This window comes from Podarcis cretensis, assembly GCF_951804945.1.
Source record: "Podarcis cretensis genome assembly, chromosome: 18".
NCBI classification, from domain to species: domain Eukaryota; kingdom Metazoa; phylum Chordata; class Lepidosauria; order Squamata; family Lacertidae; genus Podarcis; species Podarcis cretensis.
The window spans coordinates 9,982,501-10,002,124 of NC_137188.1; the positions used below are offsets into that span (position 1 = coordinate 9,982,501).

Consider the following 19,624-nt stretch of genomic DNA (forward strand, 5'->3'; position numbering starts at 1 on the left):
GCCTTCTCGGTAGTGGTGCCCACCCTGTGGAACGCCCTCCCTTCAGATGTGAATGAAATAAGCAGCTATCCTATCTTTAAAAGACATCTGAAGGCAGCCCTGTTCAGGGAAGTTTTTAATATTTAACGCTGTATTGTTTTTAACACTTGATTGGGAGCCGCCCAGAGTTGTTGGGGAAACTCAGCCAGATGGGCAGGGTATAAATAATAAATATTATTATTATTATTATTATTATTATTATTATTATTATTCCTCTGCCTCAGTCGTCACGATGCCCCTGCAAGGGCGTTCGGACTGAAAGAAAAGGGACAACAGTAGCTGGCTGGATTTATAAGGACAACAGAAGAGCGTTCTCTTCTCATGAATGGTATTTTAATATTTTTTTGGAAACTGCCCAGAGTGGCTGGGGAAGCCCGGCCAGATGAGCGGAGTATAAATAATAAATTAGTATTATTATTATTATGGCCAGAAGAACGAACCGAATTAGGACAAAACATTGAGATTGAAGTCCATAAAAAGGTTAAATATTTAGGGATTTGGTTAACATCAAGAAATATAAACCTATTTAAAAATAACTATGAAAAAATTTGGCTTGAGGTAAAAAGAAATTTAGAAATATGGAGCAGAATGAATCTCTCAATGTTAGGAAAAATATTGGCGATTAAAATGAACGTGTTGCCAAAAATGCTATTTCTTTTTCAATCAATACCAGTCATCCTGAAAGATGAATGCTTTAAAAAATGGCAGAAAGAGATTTCAAGATTTATCTGGGGGGGCAAAAGGCCAAGGATAAAACATAAAATACTTACAGATGTAAAAGATAGAGGTGGGTTTGCCCTCCCAGACCTTAAATTGTATTATGAATCTGCTTGTTTAGTATGGATCAGGGACTGGATGAGATTGGATAAGCAAGATAAGCAAATTTTAAGGGTACACACACATACATACACACACACACACACACACACACACACACAGCAAACACATGCTCCACAGAAAACCCCAATCCTTTGCCCTTCAAAATTTAGGAAATATTCCCTAAGAAAGCTGCACGTTATTTTAGCCCACAGAACAATCCCAAATAGCTCTCCTGATTATTCTAAATTTATTTCCTCTACAGAAGGAAATATCCTGCAGGCAGCTTTCCCAATAGTTCTTTCACTTACAAATCCTGTCTTCGGGGCATATATTGTGTATGTAGAGGGGGCTGATCGATGAAGAATGGATGCTTTTGAATTCTGGTGCTGGACGAGACTCTTGAGAATCCCATGGACTGCAAGAAGATCAAACCTCTCCATTCTGAAAGAAATCAGCCCTGAGTGCTCACTGGAAGGACAGATCCTGAAGCTGAGGCTCCAAGACTTTGGCCACCTCGTGAGAAGAGAAGACTCCCTGGAAAAGACCCTGATGTTGGGAAAGATGAAGGGCACAAGGAGAAGGGGACGACGGAGGAAGAGATGGTTGGACAGTGTTCTCGAAGCTGCTAAGATGAGTCTGACCAAACTACGGGAGGCAGTGGAAGACAGGAGGGCCTGGTGTGCTCTGGTCCAGGGGGTCACGAAGAGACGGACATGACTAAATGACTAAACAACAACAACAGAAGCGATGTCCTGTGATCTGGATTCAAGATTTACCATCTCAAAAGAATAGCCATACTGCCCAGGTAATGCGATCAGCAAAACATTATCAGGTATCTTGGCAGACAGGAGAGAAGCCACACTCTCATATTTCTGCACCCCTGTTTCTGTGATGTATGTATGATGCTTTGGGGGGGGGCGTCTTTGCCTAAGGGATTGGGGCAATGTCTAAAGTCTTAAATGTTCCTGCAGTTTGTTCACCTCCTAGCAAGAAGGGAGCAGAACTCTGTTGCAACAGAAAAATTAAAATCTTCTTTGCTTTCCCTGAAAGCTGCCTCCGTCCTTTCTCAAACCAGTCATGGACTTAGGGGGCTCAGAGTCCCTTGTGGCAGCAAAGGTCAACCCCCCCCCCAGTTTTCTACAACAGTGGCCATCTGTGTAAGGTAAAGGGACCCCTGACCATTAGGTCCAGTCGTGGCCGACTGGGGTTGCGGCACTCATCTCGCTTTATTGGCCAAGGGAGCCGGCGTACAGCTTCCGGGTCATGTGGCCAGCATGACTAAGCTGCTTCTGGCGAACCAGAGCAGCGCATGGAAACGCCGTTTACCTTCCCACCGGAGCGGTACCTATTGATCTACTTGCACTTTGACGGGCTTTCAAACTGCTAGGTTGGCAGGAGCAGGGACCGAGCAACGGGAGCTCACCCCGTCATTGCGGGGATTCGAACCGCCGACCTTCTGATCGGCAAGTCCTAGGCTCTGTGATGTAACCCACAGTGCCACACGCGTCCTGGCCATCTGTGTAGGTTTGATGTATTTCAGGAAGTAAAAAGATCCAGACACAAAAGTTTTTGGGGGGGAGGGAGGGAGGGGAGGGGAAATGGCCCAAAGGCTGAGAAATCAACCTCAAAGTTGTTCAGCTTCTGAACATATGGCAACCCTACATCTGTGCCTCTCGTGGGTGTTAATTCCATAATTTAACTCTTTCTTTTATCTGTCAGCTGTTCTGGCGTTAGCAGAGGAGAAAAGCTTTCCTTTGCCCACTTTCTCATACACGACAATCAGATATACTGTATTTTTCGCTCTATAAGACGCACCGGACCACAAGACGCACCTAGTTTTTGGAGGAGGAAAACAAGAAAGAAAATATTCTGAATCTCAGAAGCCAGAACAGCAAGAGGGATCTCTGTGCAGCGAAAGCAGCAATCCCTCTTGCTGTTCCGGCTTCTGGGATAGCTGCGCAGCCTGCATTCGCTCCATAAGACGCACACACATTTCCCCTTACTTTTTAGGAGGGGAAAAGTGAGTCTTATAGAGCAAGAAATACGTAGATCAAAGCATCTCATCTCTTCCGGGTGTCCCCTTCTCTTTCCAGGTGATCATTCTGCGCCTAGCAAAGTTTGATTTCAATTTCACCTCTTTCCTAGCAGGTCTCTCTCTCTCTTTCTCTTTCTTTCTTTCTTTCTTCAGCAGAGTCCTGCAAGACTTCCTTTTGCAGACAGTACGGTAACTGGGGCCAGCGAGGTGGGAGGGCGGGCAGCAGGCAACAAAAGGAGAGAGTGTTTGCATCGACTCCTGGAGCAGGAGGAAAACAAACAGGTTCCCTTTTGGATAAACACAAGGCCTGGGCAAAAGTCCAGCCTTGCCCAACTGCAACAGCTGGCAAGCAACCGATGCCCTGCAGGGGCTGGCAGAGGGCACAGGAGGAGGAAGAAAGGCTGTACTGTTCGCCCACATTTATTTTATTGCTTTCCCATTTCGTTCCTCTAAGTAATGCGGCGTAACATACACGGTTCACCCCAACCACCTCATATTATCCTTACAATAACCCAGTGAGGTGGGTTAGGCCCAGAGACAGCACCATCCATGGTGAGTTTTATGGCCAGGTGGGGGTTCAAAATCTAATCTCCCAGCTCCTGTTCTGGTGCTTTGGGTTAAACCACAGAGCCTAGGACTTGCCAATCAGAAGGTCGGCGGTTTGAATCCCTGCGACGGGGTGAGCTCCCCTTGCTCGGTCCCTGCTCCTGCCCACCTAGCAGTTCGAAAGCATGTCAAAGTGCAAGTAGATAAATAGGTACCACTGTGGCGGGAAGGTAAACGGCGTTTCTATGCACTGCTCTGGTTCGCCAGAAGCAGCTTCGTCCTGCTGGCCACATGACCCGGAAGCTGTACGCCGGCTCCCTCGGCCAGTAAAGCGAAATGAGCGCCGCAACCCCAGAGTCGGCCACGACTGGACCTAATGGTCAGGAGTCCCTTTACCTTTACCTTTAACCCAGGGGTGAGCAAACTTTTTCAGCAGGGAGCCGGTCCACTGTCCCTCAGACCTTGTGGGGGGCTGGACTATATTTTGAAAAGAAATAATGACCGAACTCCTAGGCCCCACAAATAACCCAGAGATGCATTTTAAATAAAAGGACACAATCTACTCATGTAAAAACACACTGATTCCTGGACCATCCGTGGGCTGGATTTAGAAGGTGATTGGGCCGGATCCGGCCCCCAGGCCTTAGTTTGCCCACCCATGCTCTAACCACTACAGCCCAATGGCTTGAAAAATCTCAGCAGGGGCTTCCTTTAAGCTCCTTGGCCGAGGGAGCCAGCGTACAGCTTCTGGTTCATGTGGCCAGCATGACTTAAGCTGCTTCTGGTGAACCAGAGCAGCACACGGAAACGCCGTTTACCTTCCCGCCAGAGTGGTACCTATTTATCTACTTTCACTGGCATGCTTTCGAACTGCTAGGTTGGCAGGAGCAGGGACCGAGCAACAGGAGCTCACCCCGTCGTTGCGGGGATTCAAACCACCGACCTTCTGATCAGCAAGTCCTAGGCTCTGTGGTATAACTCACAGCGCCACCCGTGTCCCTTACGCAATGCTTTTTTACATATTTTCATTTTCATTCTTTGATTATTATTATTATTGCATTGACAGCTCAAGCTGGCGTACATGGTCCGTTTGATTCCCACAAAAACCTTGCGAGGTAGGTAAGGCTGAGACTGAGTGGCTGGCCACACCCAGTGAGCTTCCTAGCTGAGTGGGGATGGATGGAGCACCCCGGTTGCTTCTCCCAGGTCCCAGTGCAGCACTCTGACCACTGCACCACACTGCCTCTCCGTCAGTTCCCACTTTTGAAACAGCACCTTGTAATTCAGCACTCGTCAGGAATGAGCCAGCTCCAAGTGAAGGTTTGCAGCCCGCTGCAGAAAGCAGCCAGGAACAGAGAGGTTTTGACATTAGTCAGGCAGGAGAGAACTGGCAGTTCAGACCGGCTCTTCCTGATCTTGATGGGCAGGCTGATAAGGCAGTCACTGAGAGCAGGCTTGAACACAGCCAAAGCTCGCCGGAAGCACAAACAGGCACGAACAAACTCAGAGACAACCTCTCAGAAAAGGAAGAGGTAGGAGCTGATCCACTAAGTCCGAAGAGTTGGCGAATGGGAGGGCTGCTATATAGGAAGCAAAACAAGAGACGTAAGGGTCGTAAGTTCAAGATCTTCTGTCAACGCCGGAAGGAGTCTTCAGAAGGGTCATCTTGAGTCGTGATGCCAGCGGCTTTGTTAGAGCTGTCTGGAGCTCTCTGTTTTTGCAATAAATCCTCCTTTTTAATTATCTACGCATACTGTGTTATCAAGCTGGGAACCTGTTCTCCTGACAGCACTTCAGAAAACCCACAAGCATTTTGGCCATGGGGCATTTCAGAAGCTTTATTGTCAAATCCTGCCCTTTGGACACAGGCTGCTCCTTTTTGCAGACCTCAGTCCTCACAGGGGGTTGGACTAGATGACACTTTGACTCCCTTTCAACGCCGCAATTCTATGATTCTATCTTGTCTCTTATCCCCCTTAGTCTTCTCCCCTCCCCTCTTTCCCCCATTCAATTGCAAAGCGGTAGGCATTTCCTTGGAGAGCGGGGGAAAAACTCCAGCGCCTTTTGATCGTTCTCATTTTAATATCCCGCGACACCTTCCCACCGCCCCCAGGTGAAGGTGAGCGCTGAACAAGAACAGGCCCCTGACTTTGATTTATGCTTCCTATTTTCTATTTATCCGGCAACTTCTCTCTCTCTCTCTCCGTTTTGCCATTGTGCAAGGAACAAAGGCGAGATGAAAAGCAGCCCGGTCTTAAACCGCTGCGCTGGAAATCGCTTCCTGGTAATGAATGAAGTCATGACGCCAACGGGGGAGAAAAGACTCAGAGATCCCAGGACCCACGGCGTTGCTTTGTTGACGGCTTTCCGGGTCTTGATGTGAGGGGGCAGCTCTGGGTCGAGAGACGGGTCCCTGGTCTGACCCAGCAATCTCTTCTCCTATTCCCTGAGGGGCAGCTGGGTGACCCCTTTGCAAAGAGGGGGCTGGACTAGATGTGATAGTGGCTTCTTCCTATATGCTCATGGGTCCTAGGTGCTGCTGCTATAGCTGCACCATCACCATTGATGGAATCTTTCGAGGAGCTGGAGGTGGCGTTTATAAGTGGTCCACGTTTCACAAGCATACAGTAAGGTTGGTAGTGCAATAGCTTTGTAAACCAGCCTTTTGCTTTCCCTGTGAATGTCCCAGTCCTCAAACACACTGCACTTCAATCAGGTGCAAAATAAGCACGTGCTGAAGGCATCTAGTGAAGGACCACAGAAATTTCCCATCGCTGGGTTCTCCACCAGCAAAAGAATGGTGGCGCTGTGGGTTGAACCACAGAGCCTAGGACTTGCCGATCAGAAGGTTGGCGGTTTGAATCCCCGCAATGACGGGGTGAGCTCCCGTTGCTCGGTCCCTGCTCCTGCCAACCTAGCAGTTCGAAAGCATGTCAAAGTGCAAGTAGATAAATAGGTACCACTCCAGCGGGAAGGTAAACGGCATTTCCGTGCGCTGCTCTGGTTAGCCAGAAGCGGCTTAGTCATGCTGGCCACATGACCCGGAAGATGTACGCTGGCTCCCTCGGCCAGTAAAGTGAGATGAGCGCCACAACCCCAGAGTCGGTCACGACTGGGCCCAGTGGTCAGTCCCTTTACCTTTACCTTTAAAGGTATATGAAGAGCTCTGCTAGATGAGTTCAAAGGGGGCCTGTCTGTTCCAGCTCCCTGCTCTTGCTGTGGTCAAGCACATGCCCCAAATGGGATGCCCACAGGCAGGATCCAAGCAGAAGGGCAACTCTTCCTCACTGGTCTATAGCTGTCAACTTGCAGATTTGAAAATAAGGGACCAGCAGCCTCAAAAATAAGGGATCAGCAGCCAAAATAAGGGATTTTCCAAGCACAGGTATGTTCAACTTCTGAGCCCCTCCGAGCCAAAGGCAGAAAGCCCAGCCAACAGCCAAACGAAGCCTCAAGCGGTGGTTCCCACAGCGCAGCAACCCGGCAAAGAGGATGCAGCAAGGAAAACCACCGTCACCTCTCCGCTGGGAAGCGCTGAGCAAAGGCGAGTCCCCAGGCAACACGGCCGATTTGATCGGCACAAGGCATGCAAGCTCCACCCCCCAGTCGTTCTCAGACTCCTTATTGGGTGAGCAACGCAGCCAAGTAACACAGTTGGAGCCTCCCTCCTCCCTGGCCGGCAGGGAGGGAGGGAGAGGAGCTGCTTCCTTTGAAACCCGGGAAATTTAAGGGACATCATCAATAAGGGACAGCAGCGGGACACGGCGTTGGGATAAGGGACTTTCTCACCAAATAAGGGATGGTTGACAGCTATGCACTGGTCTTCAGAGGCACTCACTGCATCTGATCTTGGAGGGAGAACACGGACATCACGATCACTAGCTGTTATAACAAAAAAACCCTGCTCCCTTTCCCTTACAGGGTATTCCATAATAAATAATAATAATATTTTTTTATTTACACCCCGCCCTTCCCGGTTCAGAAAACCGGGCTCAAGATGGTTAACAACAAATTTAAAACACTTAATTGATGCAAAAAAAAAAAAAAACAGCACAAAATACAGTATAAAAGGTGAATAACAAAGGTCCGTACAGTCAAAGTTATGGTTTTCCCAGTAGTGATGTATGGAAGTGAGAGCTGGACCATAAAGCAGGCTGATCACCGAAGAATGGATGCTTTTGAATTCTGGTGCTGGAGGAGGCTCTTGAGAGTCCCATGGACTGCAAGAAGATCAAACCTCTCCATTCTGAAGGAGATCAGCCCTGAGTGCTCACTGGAAGGACAGATCCTGAAGCTGTGGCTCCAAGACTTTGGCCACCTCATGAGAAAAGAAGACTCCCGGGAAAAGACCCTGATGTTGGGAAAGATGGAGGGCACAAGGAGAAGGGGACGACGGAGGACGAGATGGTGGGACAGTGTTCTCGAAGCTACCAGCATGAGTCTGACCAAACTGTGGGAGGCAGTGGAAGACAGGAGTGCCTGGCGTGCTCTGGTCCAGCGGGTCACGAAGAGTCGGACACGACTAAACGACTAAACAACAACAACAGCAACAATAAGTTCAGAATTCAAAAATCAATTTATGGGGAAAATCCATCCAATAAACATTAGATGATCAGCAGGGCTAGCTGGCTAAATTAGTCCTATTTGGGCCAGCGAGGAGACCAGGGGAGAATTAACTGTGGGACCCCAGAGCGGGTAATCTTCATAAAAAGGGGAGGGGGAGGGAAGGAAGGGGAATAAAAGATCAGGCCAAGTTCAAATTGAAAGCCAGGCGGAATAGCTTTGTCTTACAGGCCCTGCGGAAGGAGGTTAAATCGTGCATTTCCAGAGCCTGTACAGAGTCCTTAAGTGGGTTCCCTATCGGTAGGAGAAAAATAACATGAGGCCAGCCAGAGAATATTGAGAAGCAAAGCGGCTAATAAGCCTGATCTTTATTCAAGGAACCGTTGCAACAGGGTCTCCACTTACCACACGCAGGAGGGAGATGGAACCCAGAACAATGGTGCACAAGCCCCTATATAGACTTTTGAAACTGCCCACCCTGTAGCCCAAGACCACCCCCCAAAACATCATACATACATCACAGAAGGAGGCGGTCTGCAGCAGAAATTTGAGTGTGTTGCTTCTCTCCTATCTTCCAGGATACCTGATAATAATGCCTTACTTGATTGCCTTTTCTGGGTAGCCGGGCCATTCCTTGGAGATAGTAAATATTAGTTCCTGAATCTCTTATGCATATTGAGAGTGCGCTCAGCTTAACAGATACTTCCCAGGCTGTGTTTGCAAAGGGAGGCGTAAGCCCCTACAGTCCAAAGAAAACTCGAAAAATGCTTTTCCCATTTCCTTCCTCCTTGCAGAGAAATATTTGAGGTCCATTTGGGAGAGTCAAAATGGCTTCAGGATTGCTCTCCCGTACAATTTGCAGACACGTGGTTTTATATAAGTTATGTATTTGTTTGCCTTGCACATTTATTATGAACATTTATTCTATATTTGAGAGCTTAGAATCCTTATAACATACCATATTTTTTGCTCTATAAGACTCACTTTTTCCCTCCTAAAAAGTAAGGGGAAATGTGTGTGCGTCTTATGGAGCGAATGCAGGCTGCGCAGCTATCCCAGAAGCCAGAACAGCAAGAGGGATTGCTGCTTTCACTGCGCAGCGATCCCTCTTGCTGTTCTGGCTTCTGAGATTCAGAATATTTTTTTTCTTGTTTTCCTCCTCCAAAAACTAGGTGCGTCTTATGGTCTGGTGTGTCTTATAGGGTGAAAAATACGGTAGCTTATGGATAGCCTTCCCCTCTGCAAGCTTGCCTGATCCTGTTTCAAAGCTGTCCAGACCATTGTCACCTCTTTTGCAAGGGAATCCCATAATTTTCAGTATGCACTGTGTGAGCAAATCGTGCCTTTTGTCTGTCTCCCACCATTCAGCTTCAACTCTTTTGGGTACTCAGATTTTGAGAGAGGGTTTGTTGTTTTTTTAAGCTGTCTCCCTTTCTGGGGCAAAGTCATCAAACAATCTGCCTCGCCAGATCCGAAGATAGCTTTATTTTCCTAATATTTCCTGTCTGCTCCGGATTTGTCTAATAAACAGCTTATGGCTCACCTGTTGCTCATGGTTGAGAAACTTGCTATATAGCCAGATGATGTAGGAAAAAACCTGTTCCTTTTCCCTTATGGGATATTCCAGAGCCCTTATACAGTGGTACCTCGAGTTAAGTACTTAATTCGTTCCGGAGGTCCATTCTTAACCTGAAACTGTTTTTAACCTGAAGCACCACTTTAGCTAATGGGGCCTCCTGCTGCTGCCGCGCTGCCGGAGCACGATTTCTGTTCTCAACCTGAAGCAAAGTTCTTAACCTGAAGCACTATTTCTGGGTTAGCGGAGTCTGTAACCTGAAGCGTATGTAACCTGAGGTACCACTGTAGAGTCTTTAAGTGGGTTCCCTACTGGTGGGAGAAAATAACAGAGACCAACGCGTAGCGTGGGGGGTGCAGGGGGGCCCGGCCGCACCGGGCGCAACATCTGGGGGTTAGGGTTAGGGGGCGCAAATCCATGGGTTAGGGGGCTCAAATCCACAGGTTAGGGGGCGCAAATTACTTGCCTTGCCCCGGGTGCTGACAACCCATGCTACGCCACTGGGCCAACCAGAGGAAACACTGGCCTGCGAGCGCTCCAGTTGGACAGCAGCCTTTACCAAAGGTGTCATGGGCTTTGAAGACACTCGAACTCAGGACGCAAGGGAGAAAGAGGAAGGCACGCTTGGCAAATCCACACAGTGATCAACTCCTGCCTGGAAACCAATGTCCCCACTGTGGAAGGATGTGTGGATTTGGCCTCTATAGTCACCTGAATTGGCCTCTATAGTCACTTATGGACTCATTGTTAAAACCGTGTTTATGGAAGACAATCTTACTCGGCTATGAGGGGTCATCAAAGAAGAAGAAGAGGAGGAGGAGGAAGAGGAAGAAGACGATGAAGAAGAAGAGGAGGAGGAAAAAGAGGAAAAGGAAGAGGAAGAAGAAGAAGAGGAGGAGGAGGAGGAGGAAGAAGAAGAAGAGGAAGAAGAGGAGGAGGAGGAGGAGGAGGAGGAGGAGGAGGAGGATAATAATAATAATAATAATAATAATAATAATAATAATAATAATTTATTATTTATACCCCGCCCATCTGGCTGGGCCTCCCCAGCCACTCTGGGCGGCTTCCATAGAAACCAAAAATACAGTAAAATATCACATGTTAAAAACTTCCCTGAACAGGGCTGCCTTAAGATGTCTTCTGAATGTCAGGTAGTTGTTTATCGCTTTGACATCTGGCAGGAGGGCGTTCCACAGGGTGGGCGCCACTACCGAGAAGGCCCTCTGCCTGGTTCCCTGTAGCTTTGCTTCTCGCAATGAGGGAACCGCCAGAAGGCCCTCGGCGCTGGACCTCAGAAGATGAAGGAGAAGGAGAAGAAGAAGAAGATTGAGAAGCAAAGCAGCTAGTAAGCCTGATCTCTATTCAGCTGTTGCAACACTGTCCCCACTCACCACACGCAGGAGGGAGGAGGAACCCAGAACATTGGTGTGCAAGCTCTTATATAGGCTTTTGAAACTGCCCACTCTGTAGCTCAAGACCACCCTGCAAAACACTGTACACACATCACAGAAGAATCAGTCTACAACAGAAATGACAATGGCCCATGATTGCTTTATTTAGGCAGCTGGGCCATTCTTTTGTGATGGTAAATACATTAATTCCTGGATCCAGGTCACAGGCTCCCCCTATTCATACACTGAGATGCCCTAAAGGCAGGTAAACATTTGCAGAGAAACATTTGAGGTCAATTGGGGAGAGTCAAAATGGTTTCAGGATTGCTCTCCTGTACAGTGGTACCTCGGGTTAAGTACTTAATTCGTTCCAGAGGTCCGTTCTTAAACTAAAACTGTTCTTAACCTGAAGCACCACTTTAGCTAATAGGGCCTCCCGCTGCCGCTGCACGATTTCTGTTCTCATCCTGAAGCAAAGTTCTTAACCCGAGGTACTATTTCTGGGTTAGCGGAGTCTGTAACCTGAAGCGTCTGTAACCCGAGGTACCACTGTACCAAACTGGTACCAAACTGCAGGAGGCAGTGGAAGACAGGAGTGCCTGGCGTGCTCTGGTCCAGGGGGTCACAAAGAGGCGGACACGGCTAAACGACTAAACAACAACAACATAAGTTGAATGAATAATATTAACAGTACCGCACTGCCGGCCATCCTTCCCCCTTCCGTCCTGTTGACAGTCTCTGCTCTCTCCTCCACACAGAAGAGCAAAAGCGTAATAATAATAATAGCAAATTTATGTAAATTGAGGGGGTGGGATTCCATCACCTCCCCAGAAAAGGCTGCAGGTTGCGAGGGAAGAGAGAGGGAACGAGATTGCAGCAAATCAAATCAGAGAAGAACCGAGAAAACTGCAATAGTGAATTATTGCCTCCGGCGTTAAAAAGAAAGTCTCTGGGTAGTTCGAAGGATTCGTGTTGACACAATTCTAAACAAGATGTGGAAAAATGAGGGGGGGGGGATGGACGAGGAGAGGAACAATCTTGAAAAAGCAGACATAAACTTCTCCCCACCACCATCTGCTCGTAGCTGGATTCCCTCTTTCCCAAACCAATTTGATCTTTGTTTTATTTCAGCAGAGACCTCTTGGCAAGGCGGAAGAAAAGGAAAAAATCTCAGGCAATTAAAACCCTGCAAAGTGAGGCAGAGGGGTGGGTGGGAAGGGAATAGCAGTCAAAAAAGAGACAGAACTCCAAGATCTGTGTCCACGGCAGATCTGGGAGCCAGGAGGAGGCTGCAACAGCCAAGTGCCCAGCGCCGTAATTGGCTGAAGGTTATTCCAAAGCTCTGACCAGCAAGGAGACCGTCTCAGACAGCCTTCAAAAGCGTCCACTCCAGAGGACGATGCAATTATCTTGGCAGAAGCCAAACAGCACAAAAGAACGGTGAAAGAGAGAGGTGGGTGTCTCAGAAAGCTACGAACGCATCTCCCTTTGTGGCAAAGTGGCAAGGAATTCGCCGGCGTCGATGATCAGTGCAATAGCCGAATCTGGCTGGAACGCCTTATAAAAAATGTCAGCCAGCATGGTGCAATGGTTAGAGTGCGAGTTCAAGACCTGTGGGACTAGGGACTTCTTGTTTAGTCGTGTCCGCCTCTTCGTGACCCCCTGGACCAGAGCACGCCAGGCACTCCTGTCTTCCACTGCCTCCTGCAGTTTGGTCAAACTCATGCTGGTAGCTTCGAGAACACTGTCCCACCATCTCGTCCTCTGTCGTCCCCTTCTCCTTGTGCCCTCCATCTTTCCCAACATCAGGGTCTTTTCCAGGGAGTCTTCTCTTCTCCTGAGGTGGCCAAAGTCTTGGAGCCTCAGCTTAAGGATCTGTCCTTCCAGGGAGCACTCAGGGCTGATTTCCTGAAGAATGGAGAGGTTTGATCTTCTTGCAGTCCATGGGACTCTCAAGAATCTCCTCCAGCACCAGAATTCAAAAGCATCCATTCTTCGGTGATCAGCCTTCTTTATGGTCCAGATCTCACTTCCATTCAACGCTACTGGGAAAACTCTAGCTTTAACTATACGGACCTTAGCTAGGGACTTAGCTAAAGGTAAAGGGACCCCTGACCATTAGGTCCAGTCATGGCCGACTCTGGGGTTGTGGCGCTCATCTCGTTTTATTGGCCAAGGGAGCCGGCATACAGCTTCCGGGTCATGTGGCCAGCATGACTAAGCCGCATCTGGCAAACCAGAGCAGCGCACAGAAACACCGTTTACCTTTCCGCCGGAGCGGTACCTATTTATCTACTTGCACTTTGACGTGCTTTCGAACTGCTAGGTTGGCAGGAGCTGGGACCAAGCAACAGGAGCTCAGCCCGTCATTGCGGGGAATCGAACCGCCGACCTTCTGATCGTCAAGTCCTAGGCTCTGTGGTTTAACCCACAGCACCACCCGCTTCCAAGGGACTTAGTTATACAGCTGCAAATATAACATTCTAAGTGCCTTACACAAATGTGACACTACATGGCACTGGCAAGCTAATGGCAAATTCCACATATATTTTTAAACGTTTTTTGTTTTTTTTAAGTATTTTCACGGCATTTTTTTATATATGTGTAGATTCAGCCCAGGGCTCAAATCTCCACTCTCAGCCTTGAAGCTCACTGTGCGACCTTTGGGGAGTCAACCCCTGCCTCTTGGCCTCACAGGGTTTTTGTAGGGAATTAAATGAGGAGGGGGAGAACCTTCTCCACACAGACCGAAGGTGTAAATAGGTGAATAAACCATATTTCTGAAAGCTACGACAGTCTCCGCCGTTTCTTGATTCTCCAAAGGACCATAGGCCCCGTGTGAGTGCCTGGGACTCCCTGGATTCTTGCCACTGCTGAGAGGCGCCCAACTTTAGTAATACAGTGGTACCTTGGTTCTCAAACTTAATCCGTTCCAGAAGTCCGTTCCAAAACCAAAGCGTTCCAAAACCGAGGCGCGCTTTCCCATAGAAAGGAATGCGGAATGGATTAATCCGTTCCAGACTTTTAAAAACAACCCCTAAAACAGCCATTTAACATAGGTTTTACTATCAAACGAGACCATTCATCCATAAAATGAAAGCAATAAACAATGTACTGCAGTCGCACAATCAGTCCATCAGTAGCTGGACTGGGTTCCCACACAGTCACAAAAACAAAACAAAAAAGAGCTGCAAAAACGCAAAATAAATAGCAAAAACAAACAGATCTCAGCGTAACATTCGAAACGGAAGTGTGGCACTCAAATTGGAAGCGTAACACTCAAAACGGAGCATGTTTGGCTTCTGAAAAAAGTTCACAAACAGGAACACTTCCTTCAGGGTTTGCAGTGTTTGGGTTCCAAGTTGTTTGAGTACCAAGGCGTTTGAGAACCAAGGCACCACTGTATTTGAAAGAAGTTTTCTTCTCTTGAGAACGGAGTTTCCATTTTCCTGGCACATTCAGAAGATCAAACATTAATATCTAAATGATGCGCACATCAAAACATTTTATTTTATTTTTTGAGCAGGGAAAACAACAGCCATCAAACAGAGACACTTAAGAGCAACGTTAAGCATTTCCGTGTTTAATTAGAAACATATTCAAAACAGCCAGTGCTTTCCAGACATCAAATGTTTCCGTGGATAACTGTGTGATAGAATAGGCCGTATTTATTCATATATGTGCTAAGAGTTCTGCAGACATTCGCCTGGGGAGGGAATGGGCAAAACGAGTTTCTTTTTTAAATAAAAAATCCAGGCAGCAATGTGATAGATCAGAGAGAAGCAAGTGGGGCATGCCTAGAGAAGGCGGGTTTGTTTGTTTGCTTGCACTGGAAAAAGAGAAGCCACTTTGAAATGCTGCCCTAGCGTCACAGCACCCCCTGGTGGCACAGGAGGGGAATTTTCAGCCACCATGACCCAAAAGCAGCAAATCCGAAGAGATAATTTTTAGATAAAACACTTCTGGCCGTGTTCTTCCAAACTCCCATTAATTGAAAGGAGCACCAATGTCAGTAGGGAGAAAAACCAGGCAGCGTCAGGCAAGCAGTTCCAGATAATTTGCTCCCTTCTCTCTTCCCTTCCAGTGACTCCAAAAAACCCCAGAATTCGGAGAAAGGAAGACACTTTGCGGAAAAGGAGGTTAGAGAACCACACAGTTGTTCCTCAGCTGCCTCCGTCCAGGGCTGCTTGGGAAGAAGATCCCTTCACTGGATTTGAAACTGGATTGCCCTATATATATATATTAAAAGCCTGTTGTTGATTCCAAAGCCAGGCGGAGGCAGACAGCCCCCAGAACATCTTGGCTGCCTCTCATTCCAATCGAGAATCTCCATTTTCATCTAGAAAGCACGATCTAGCCTAGATTCTCTCCTGCCTCCCTGCTGCCAACCCTAACCCATTTTTAATAAAACTGAGAAACCTTTCAACTCTGAGCTGATTTGCTAGAAAGCTGTGCACAACCCTCCTTGCAGTGTACGCCATCTGGACCGATTTAAAGCATTCCACCCCACATCTGGAGTGGGAGAAGGAGACGGCTGAACTTTAAAAAGAATTTTAAAAAGTGGGAGCGACTGGTGATGGGGCAGAGCGAGTCGGGAAGGTGGCGATTCAGGTAGAATCCAGGATTTCTGACTCCACTTCAAATTTCTCGATGTCTCTCCTCTGCCAGTAGATTGCTGCTTCTGCAAAGCAAGGATTCCAGACTCAGATTTGGCTGGTGGGGTGACAGGGACAGCTTCTGCACAGAGGGCCAGATTCCTAATGGAAAAGACATTTCAGTAAGGGAAGCAACGGGGATCTCTGCACTGCTCCACATATCTCTGGCTTCTTCCTTCCTCCCCCTTTTAAAATAAGATATTTTCCTTAAAGGTAAAGGGACCCCTGACCATTAGGTCCAGTCGTGGCCGACTCTGGGGTTGCGACGCTCATCTCACTTTACTGGCCGAGGGAGCCGGCGTACAGCTTCCGGGTCATGTGGCCAGCAGGACTAAGCCGCTTCTGGCGAACCAGAGCAGCGCACGGAAACGCCGTTGACCTTCCAGCCAGAGCGGGACCTATTTATCTACTTGCACTTTGACATGCTTTCGAACTGCTAGGTTGGCAGGAGCTGGGACTGAGCAATGGGAGTTCACCCCGTGATGGGGATTCGAACCGCCAACCTTCTGATCGGCAAGTCCTAGGCTCTGTGGTTTAGCCCACAGTGCTGCCCGCATCCCCTAGTACAGTCATAAGATAAAGGTAAAGGGACCCCTGACCATTAGGTCCAGTCGTGACTGACTCTGGGGTTGTGGCGCTCATCTCGCTTTCTTGGCCGAGGGAGCCGGCGTACAGCTTCTGGGTCATGTGGCCAGCATGACTAAGCCGCTTCTGGCAAACCAGAGCAGCGCACAGAAACGCTGTTTACCTTCCCGCCGGAGCGGTACCTATTTATCTACTTGCACTTTGACGTGCTTTCGAACTGCTAGGTTGGCAGGAGCAGGGACCGAGCAACGGGCGCTCCCCCCGTTGCGGGCATTCGAACTGCCGACCTTCTGATCGGCAAGTCCTAGGCTCTGTGGTTTAACCCACAGCGCCACCCACGCCCCTATATTTTCCTTACAAGGTCATTAAGTATGAATGAATGAATGAATGAATCTTTATTTGCATCAGCCGTCGGCCATCGCAATAAAACAACAATACGACATACAAAGGATAGAAATAAAAAGTCAATTATATAAAATACATTTTAGGGTTTTGAATCAAGAGTCAAATCGTGGATCTTATTCTGATTGCCCCAGAATGAATTAGGTATGAAAACGCATGGCAACGACCATATTTTCCTGTGTATAACACGCCACCGTGTATAAGACAACCCGTATTTTGGGGGATCCAAATTAAGAAAATGGGGGGGGGGAGAGAGATTGTCCAGAGGTGTTGAGCTTTTTTGGGGGGTGGTTGCGGAAAATCGCTCACCCAAGCCACCAATCATCTGCCTGCTTGCTGACAGCAGCCATCAAATTGCAGCCGCCAATCAACAGAAGCCCTTGCTGCAGCCACCAATCACCCACCAAATCGCCACTGGCAATCTCCTGCTCACGGCTGCAACCAGTCGTCTTTCCCCCTTTAGCATCATCCATGTATTAGAGACCCTATACCAGGAGTGTGAAACCTCAGGCATGGGGAAGCAAATCTAGCCCTCTAGACTTAACTCTCTGGCCCCTGCAGTATTCCTGCTGCACGGATTTTAGGAAAACAAGGAAGCTGTCATATACAGAGTCAAGCCATAAATCCATCCAGCCCAGATGAAGCTCACTGTTTTCGAAGATCCAGGCATCTGTCTTGTTGTGGGCTGTGTAAGCTAAAGGTAAAGGGACCCCTGACTATTAGGTCCAGTCGTGGCCGACTCTGGGGTTGCAGCATTCATCTCGCTTTATTGGCCGAGGGAGCCGGCGTACAGCTTCCGGGTCATGTGGCCAGCAGGACTAAGCCGCTTCAGGCGAACCAGAGCAGCGCACGGAAACGCCGTTTACCTTCCCGCCGGAGCAGTACCTATTGATCTACTTGCACTTTGTGGTGCTTTCGAACTGCTAGGTGGGCAGGAGCTGGGACTGAGCAACGGGAGCTCACCCCGTCGTTGCGGGGATTCGAACCGCCAACCTTCTGATCAGCAAGTCCTAGGCTCTGTGATTTAACCCACAGCACCACCTATGTCCCTTACGCCACCCGTGTCCCTGTGTATCTGTAACCTTTTGGCAGAAGCGGATGAAATTTGTAGGCACAGCTGCTCTCTTTGGAGAGCTGGTTTTTCAGACTAATAGGGTCAGATTTAGGAACATAGGAAGCTGAGTCAGACTGAGTCAGACCCCCAGGTCCATCTAAACTCAGTTTTGTCTACACTGGCTGGCAACAGGCTTTCAGAGCCTCCAGCTGTACCCGAAGAAGCCAGGAATCCGATCTGATCTGCCCCTCCCTCTTGTTTCTTTTAAAATGTTTCTTCTCAAACTGGTCACACAAGTTCTGGGAGCCCCTCTGAAAAACCGGCAGGTCCTGTTGTGGCCTCCTCCTTTGCAGACAGAGTCTCGTTTCAAATTTGCTGAGGGGGGAGGCGAATTTAGGGAGGGGCGGTTGTGCTTTTCCCCACACCCACCTAGCAAGGCTCCATCAGCGCTGACAGGTAAGCTGACAAGCCGTCCTTCAGAGGGAGATGATGGCAAGAAGATGGAGGAGGAGTGGGAAATGGGAAAGGGAGCGGTTTTCGGGCCGTGGCGCGAAATCCTTGGAAAAGAACAGGCAGTGAAATAAAAAATAAAAGCGAAAATAAAAAAGATATCATCGAGTAGGCAGGACTCGAGGGCAAGACCACAGTTTAGCTGAATCCTCAAAAGATGGAGAGCATTATGTATGATGTTCAGGGTGGTCACAGCAGCAGTCTCAATCCTGATCCTTTCAGATCTGCCTTGGGGGAATGGTCTCCATCCCCCAAATATACCTTTGGGGTCTCGTTTCCTATTTCCTTTTATTTTTACTGCCTCATCTTTACAGTCTTCATCTTTGATCCTCCACATTCCCGCATCAGTTTGCGGTGTTTCTCATTTGTTTTTCTAAAATCTGGGGAACCGGGTTTGCGTCTCCGCTCCTCCACATGCAGCTGCTGGGTGACCTTGGGCCAGTCACACTTCTTTGAAGTCTCTCAGCCCCACTCGCCTCACAGAGTGTTTGTTGTGGGGGAGGAAGGGAAAGGGGAATGTTAGCCGCTTTGAGACTCCCTAGGGTAGTGATAAAGCGGGATATCAAATCCAAACTCTTCTTCTTCTCTTCTTGTGGTCCATGGAGGAAATAACAGAATTATTTTTTTTTAGAAAAATAAATGCAATGAAAAGGAAAGATCAATAAATAAACAAACCCCCTCAACTGAACCCAATATATAAAAAGCGTTGCATGGAACGAGGGGAATTGTACATCAGCTATAAAATAACTTGTTTTTTAAAAAAATAATTTGTTTTTATAGCGTTCTCTCTTCCTATTTCGCTTCTCCTCTGAAAAAAAGGGGGGGTCAATAAAAGAATGGCAGATGAAGATGATGGATTTTTCGGAGCTACCTGACCTAACTGGAAGAGTCCGTGACCTCACAGAGTGTTTGTTGTGGGGGAGGAAGGGAAAGGAGATTGTTAGCCGCTTTGAGACACCTGAAGGGGAGTGAAAGGCGGGATATCAAATCCAAACTCTTCTTCTTCTTCTAAAAGATTCATCAGCAACACAAAAAAACCCCAGATGAACCGGTTTGTGGGGTGTTTGGAGACAGCAACTCTGAGCTCCTTGGAGGAAAACAAAAAAATACTGTATTTTTGGTTCTATAGGACGCACCTGACCATAGGATGCACCTTGTTTTAGAGGGGGAGAACAAGGGGGAAAAAATTCCCCTCTCTGCTCAGTGCCCCTTCAGTGAAGCAGCAGGAGAAACGGAGCCCCTGAGTGCTCCCTGGAAGGGCAGATCGTGAAGCCGAGGCTCCAAGACTTTGGCCACCTCATGAGAAGAGAAGACTCCCTGGAAAAGACCCTGATGTTGGGAAAGATGGAGGGCACAAGGAGAAGGGGACAACGGAGGACGAGATGGTGGGACAGTGTTCTCAAATCTACCAGCATGAGTTTGACCAAACTGTGGGACGCAGTGGAAGAC

At 48.2% G+C, this 19,624-nt stretch overlaps 1 protein-coding gene across 2 annotated transcripts in view; it reads right to left on the reverse strand.

The window, feature by feature from the left end:
- Positions 1-15,369: 15,369 nt before the first annotated feature.
- The window catches only part of SHC2 (SHC adaptor protein 2), a 46,192-nt gene continuing 41,937 nt past the window's right edge, over positions 15,370-19,624 (reverse strand). For both annotated transcript variants that reach the window (XM_079960629.1, XM_079960630.1), the window contains exon 13: positions 15,370-15,726. In XM_079960629.1, coding sequence (XP_079816755.1) covers positions 15,673-15,726 — 54 coding nt within the window. In that variant the 3' untranslated portion in view covers positions 15,370-15,672. The remainder of the gene's footprint in view (positions 15,727-19,624) is intronic.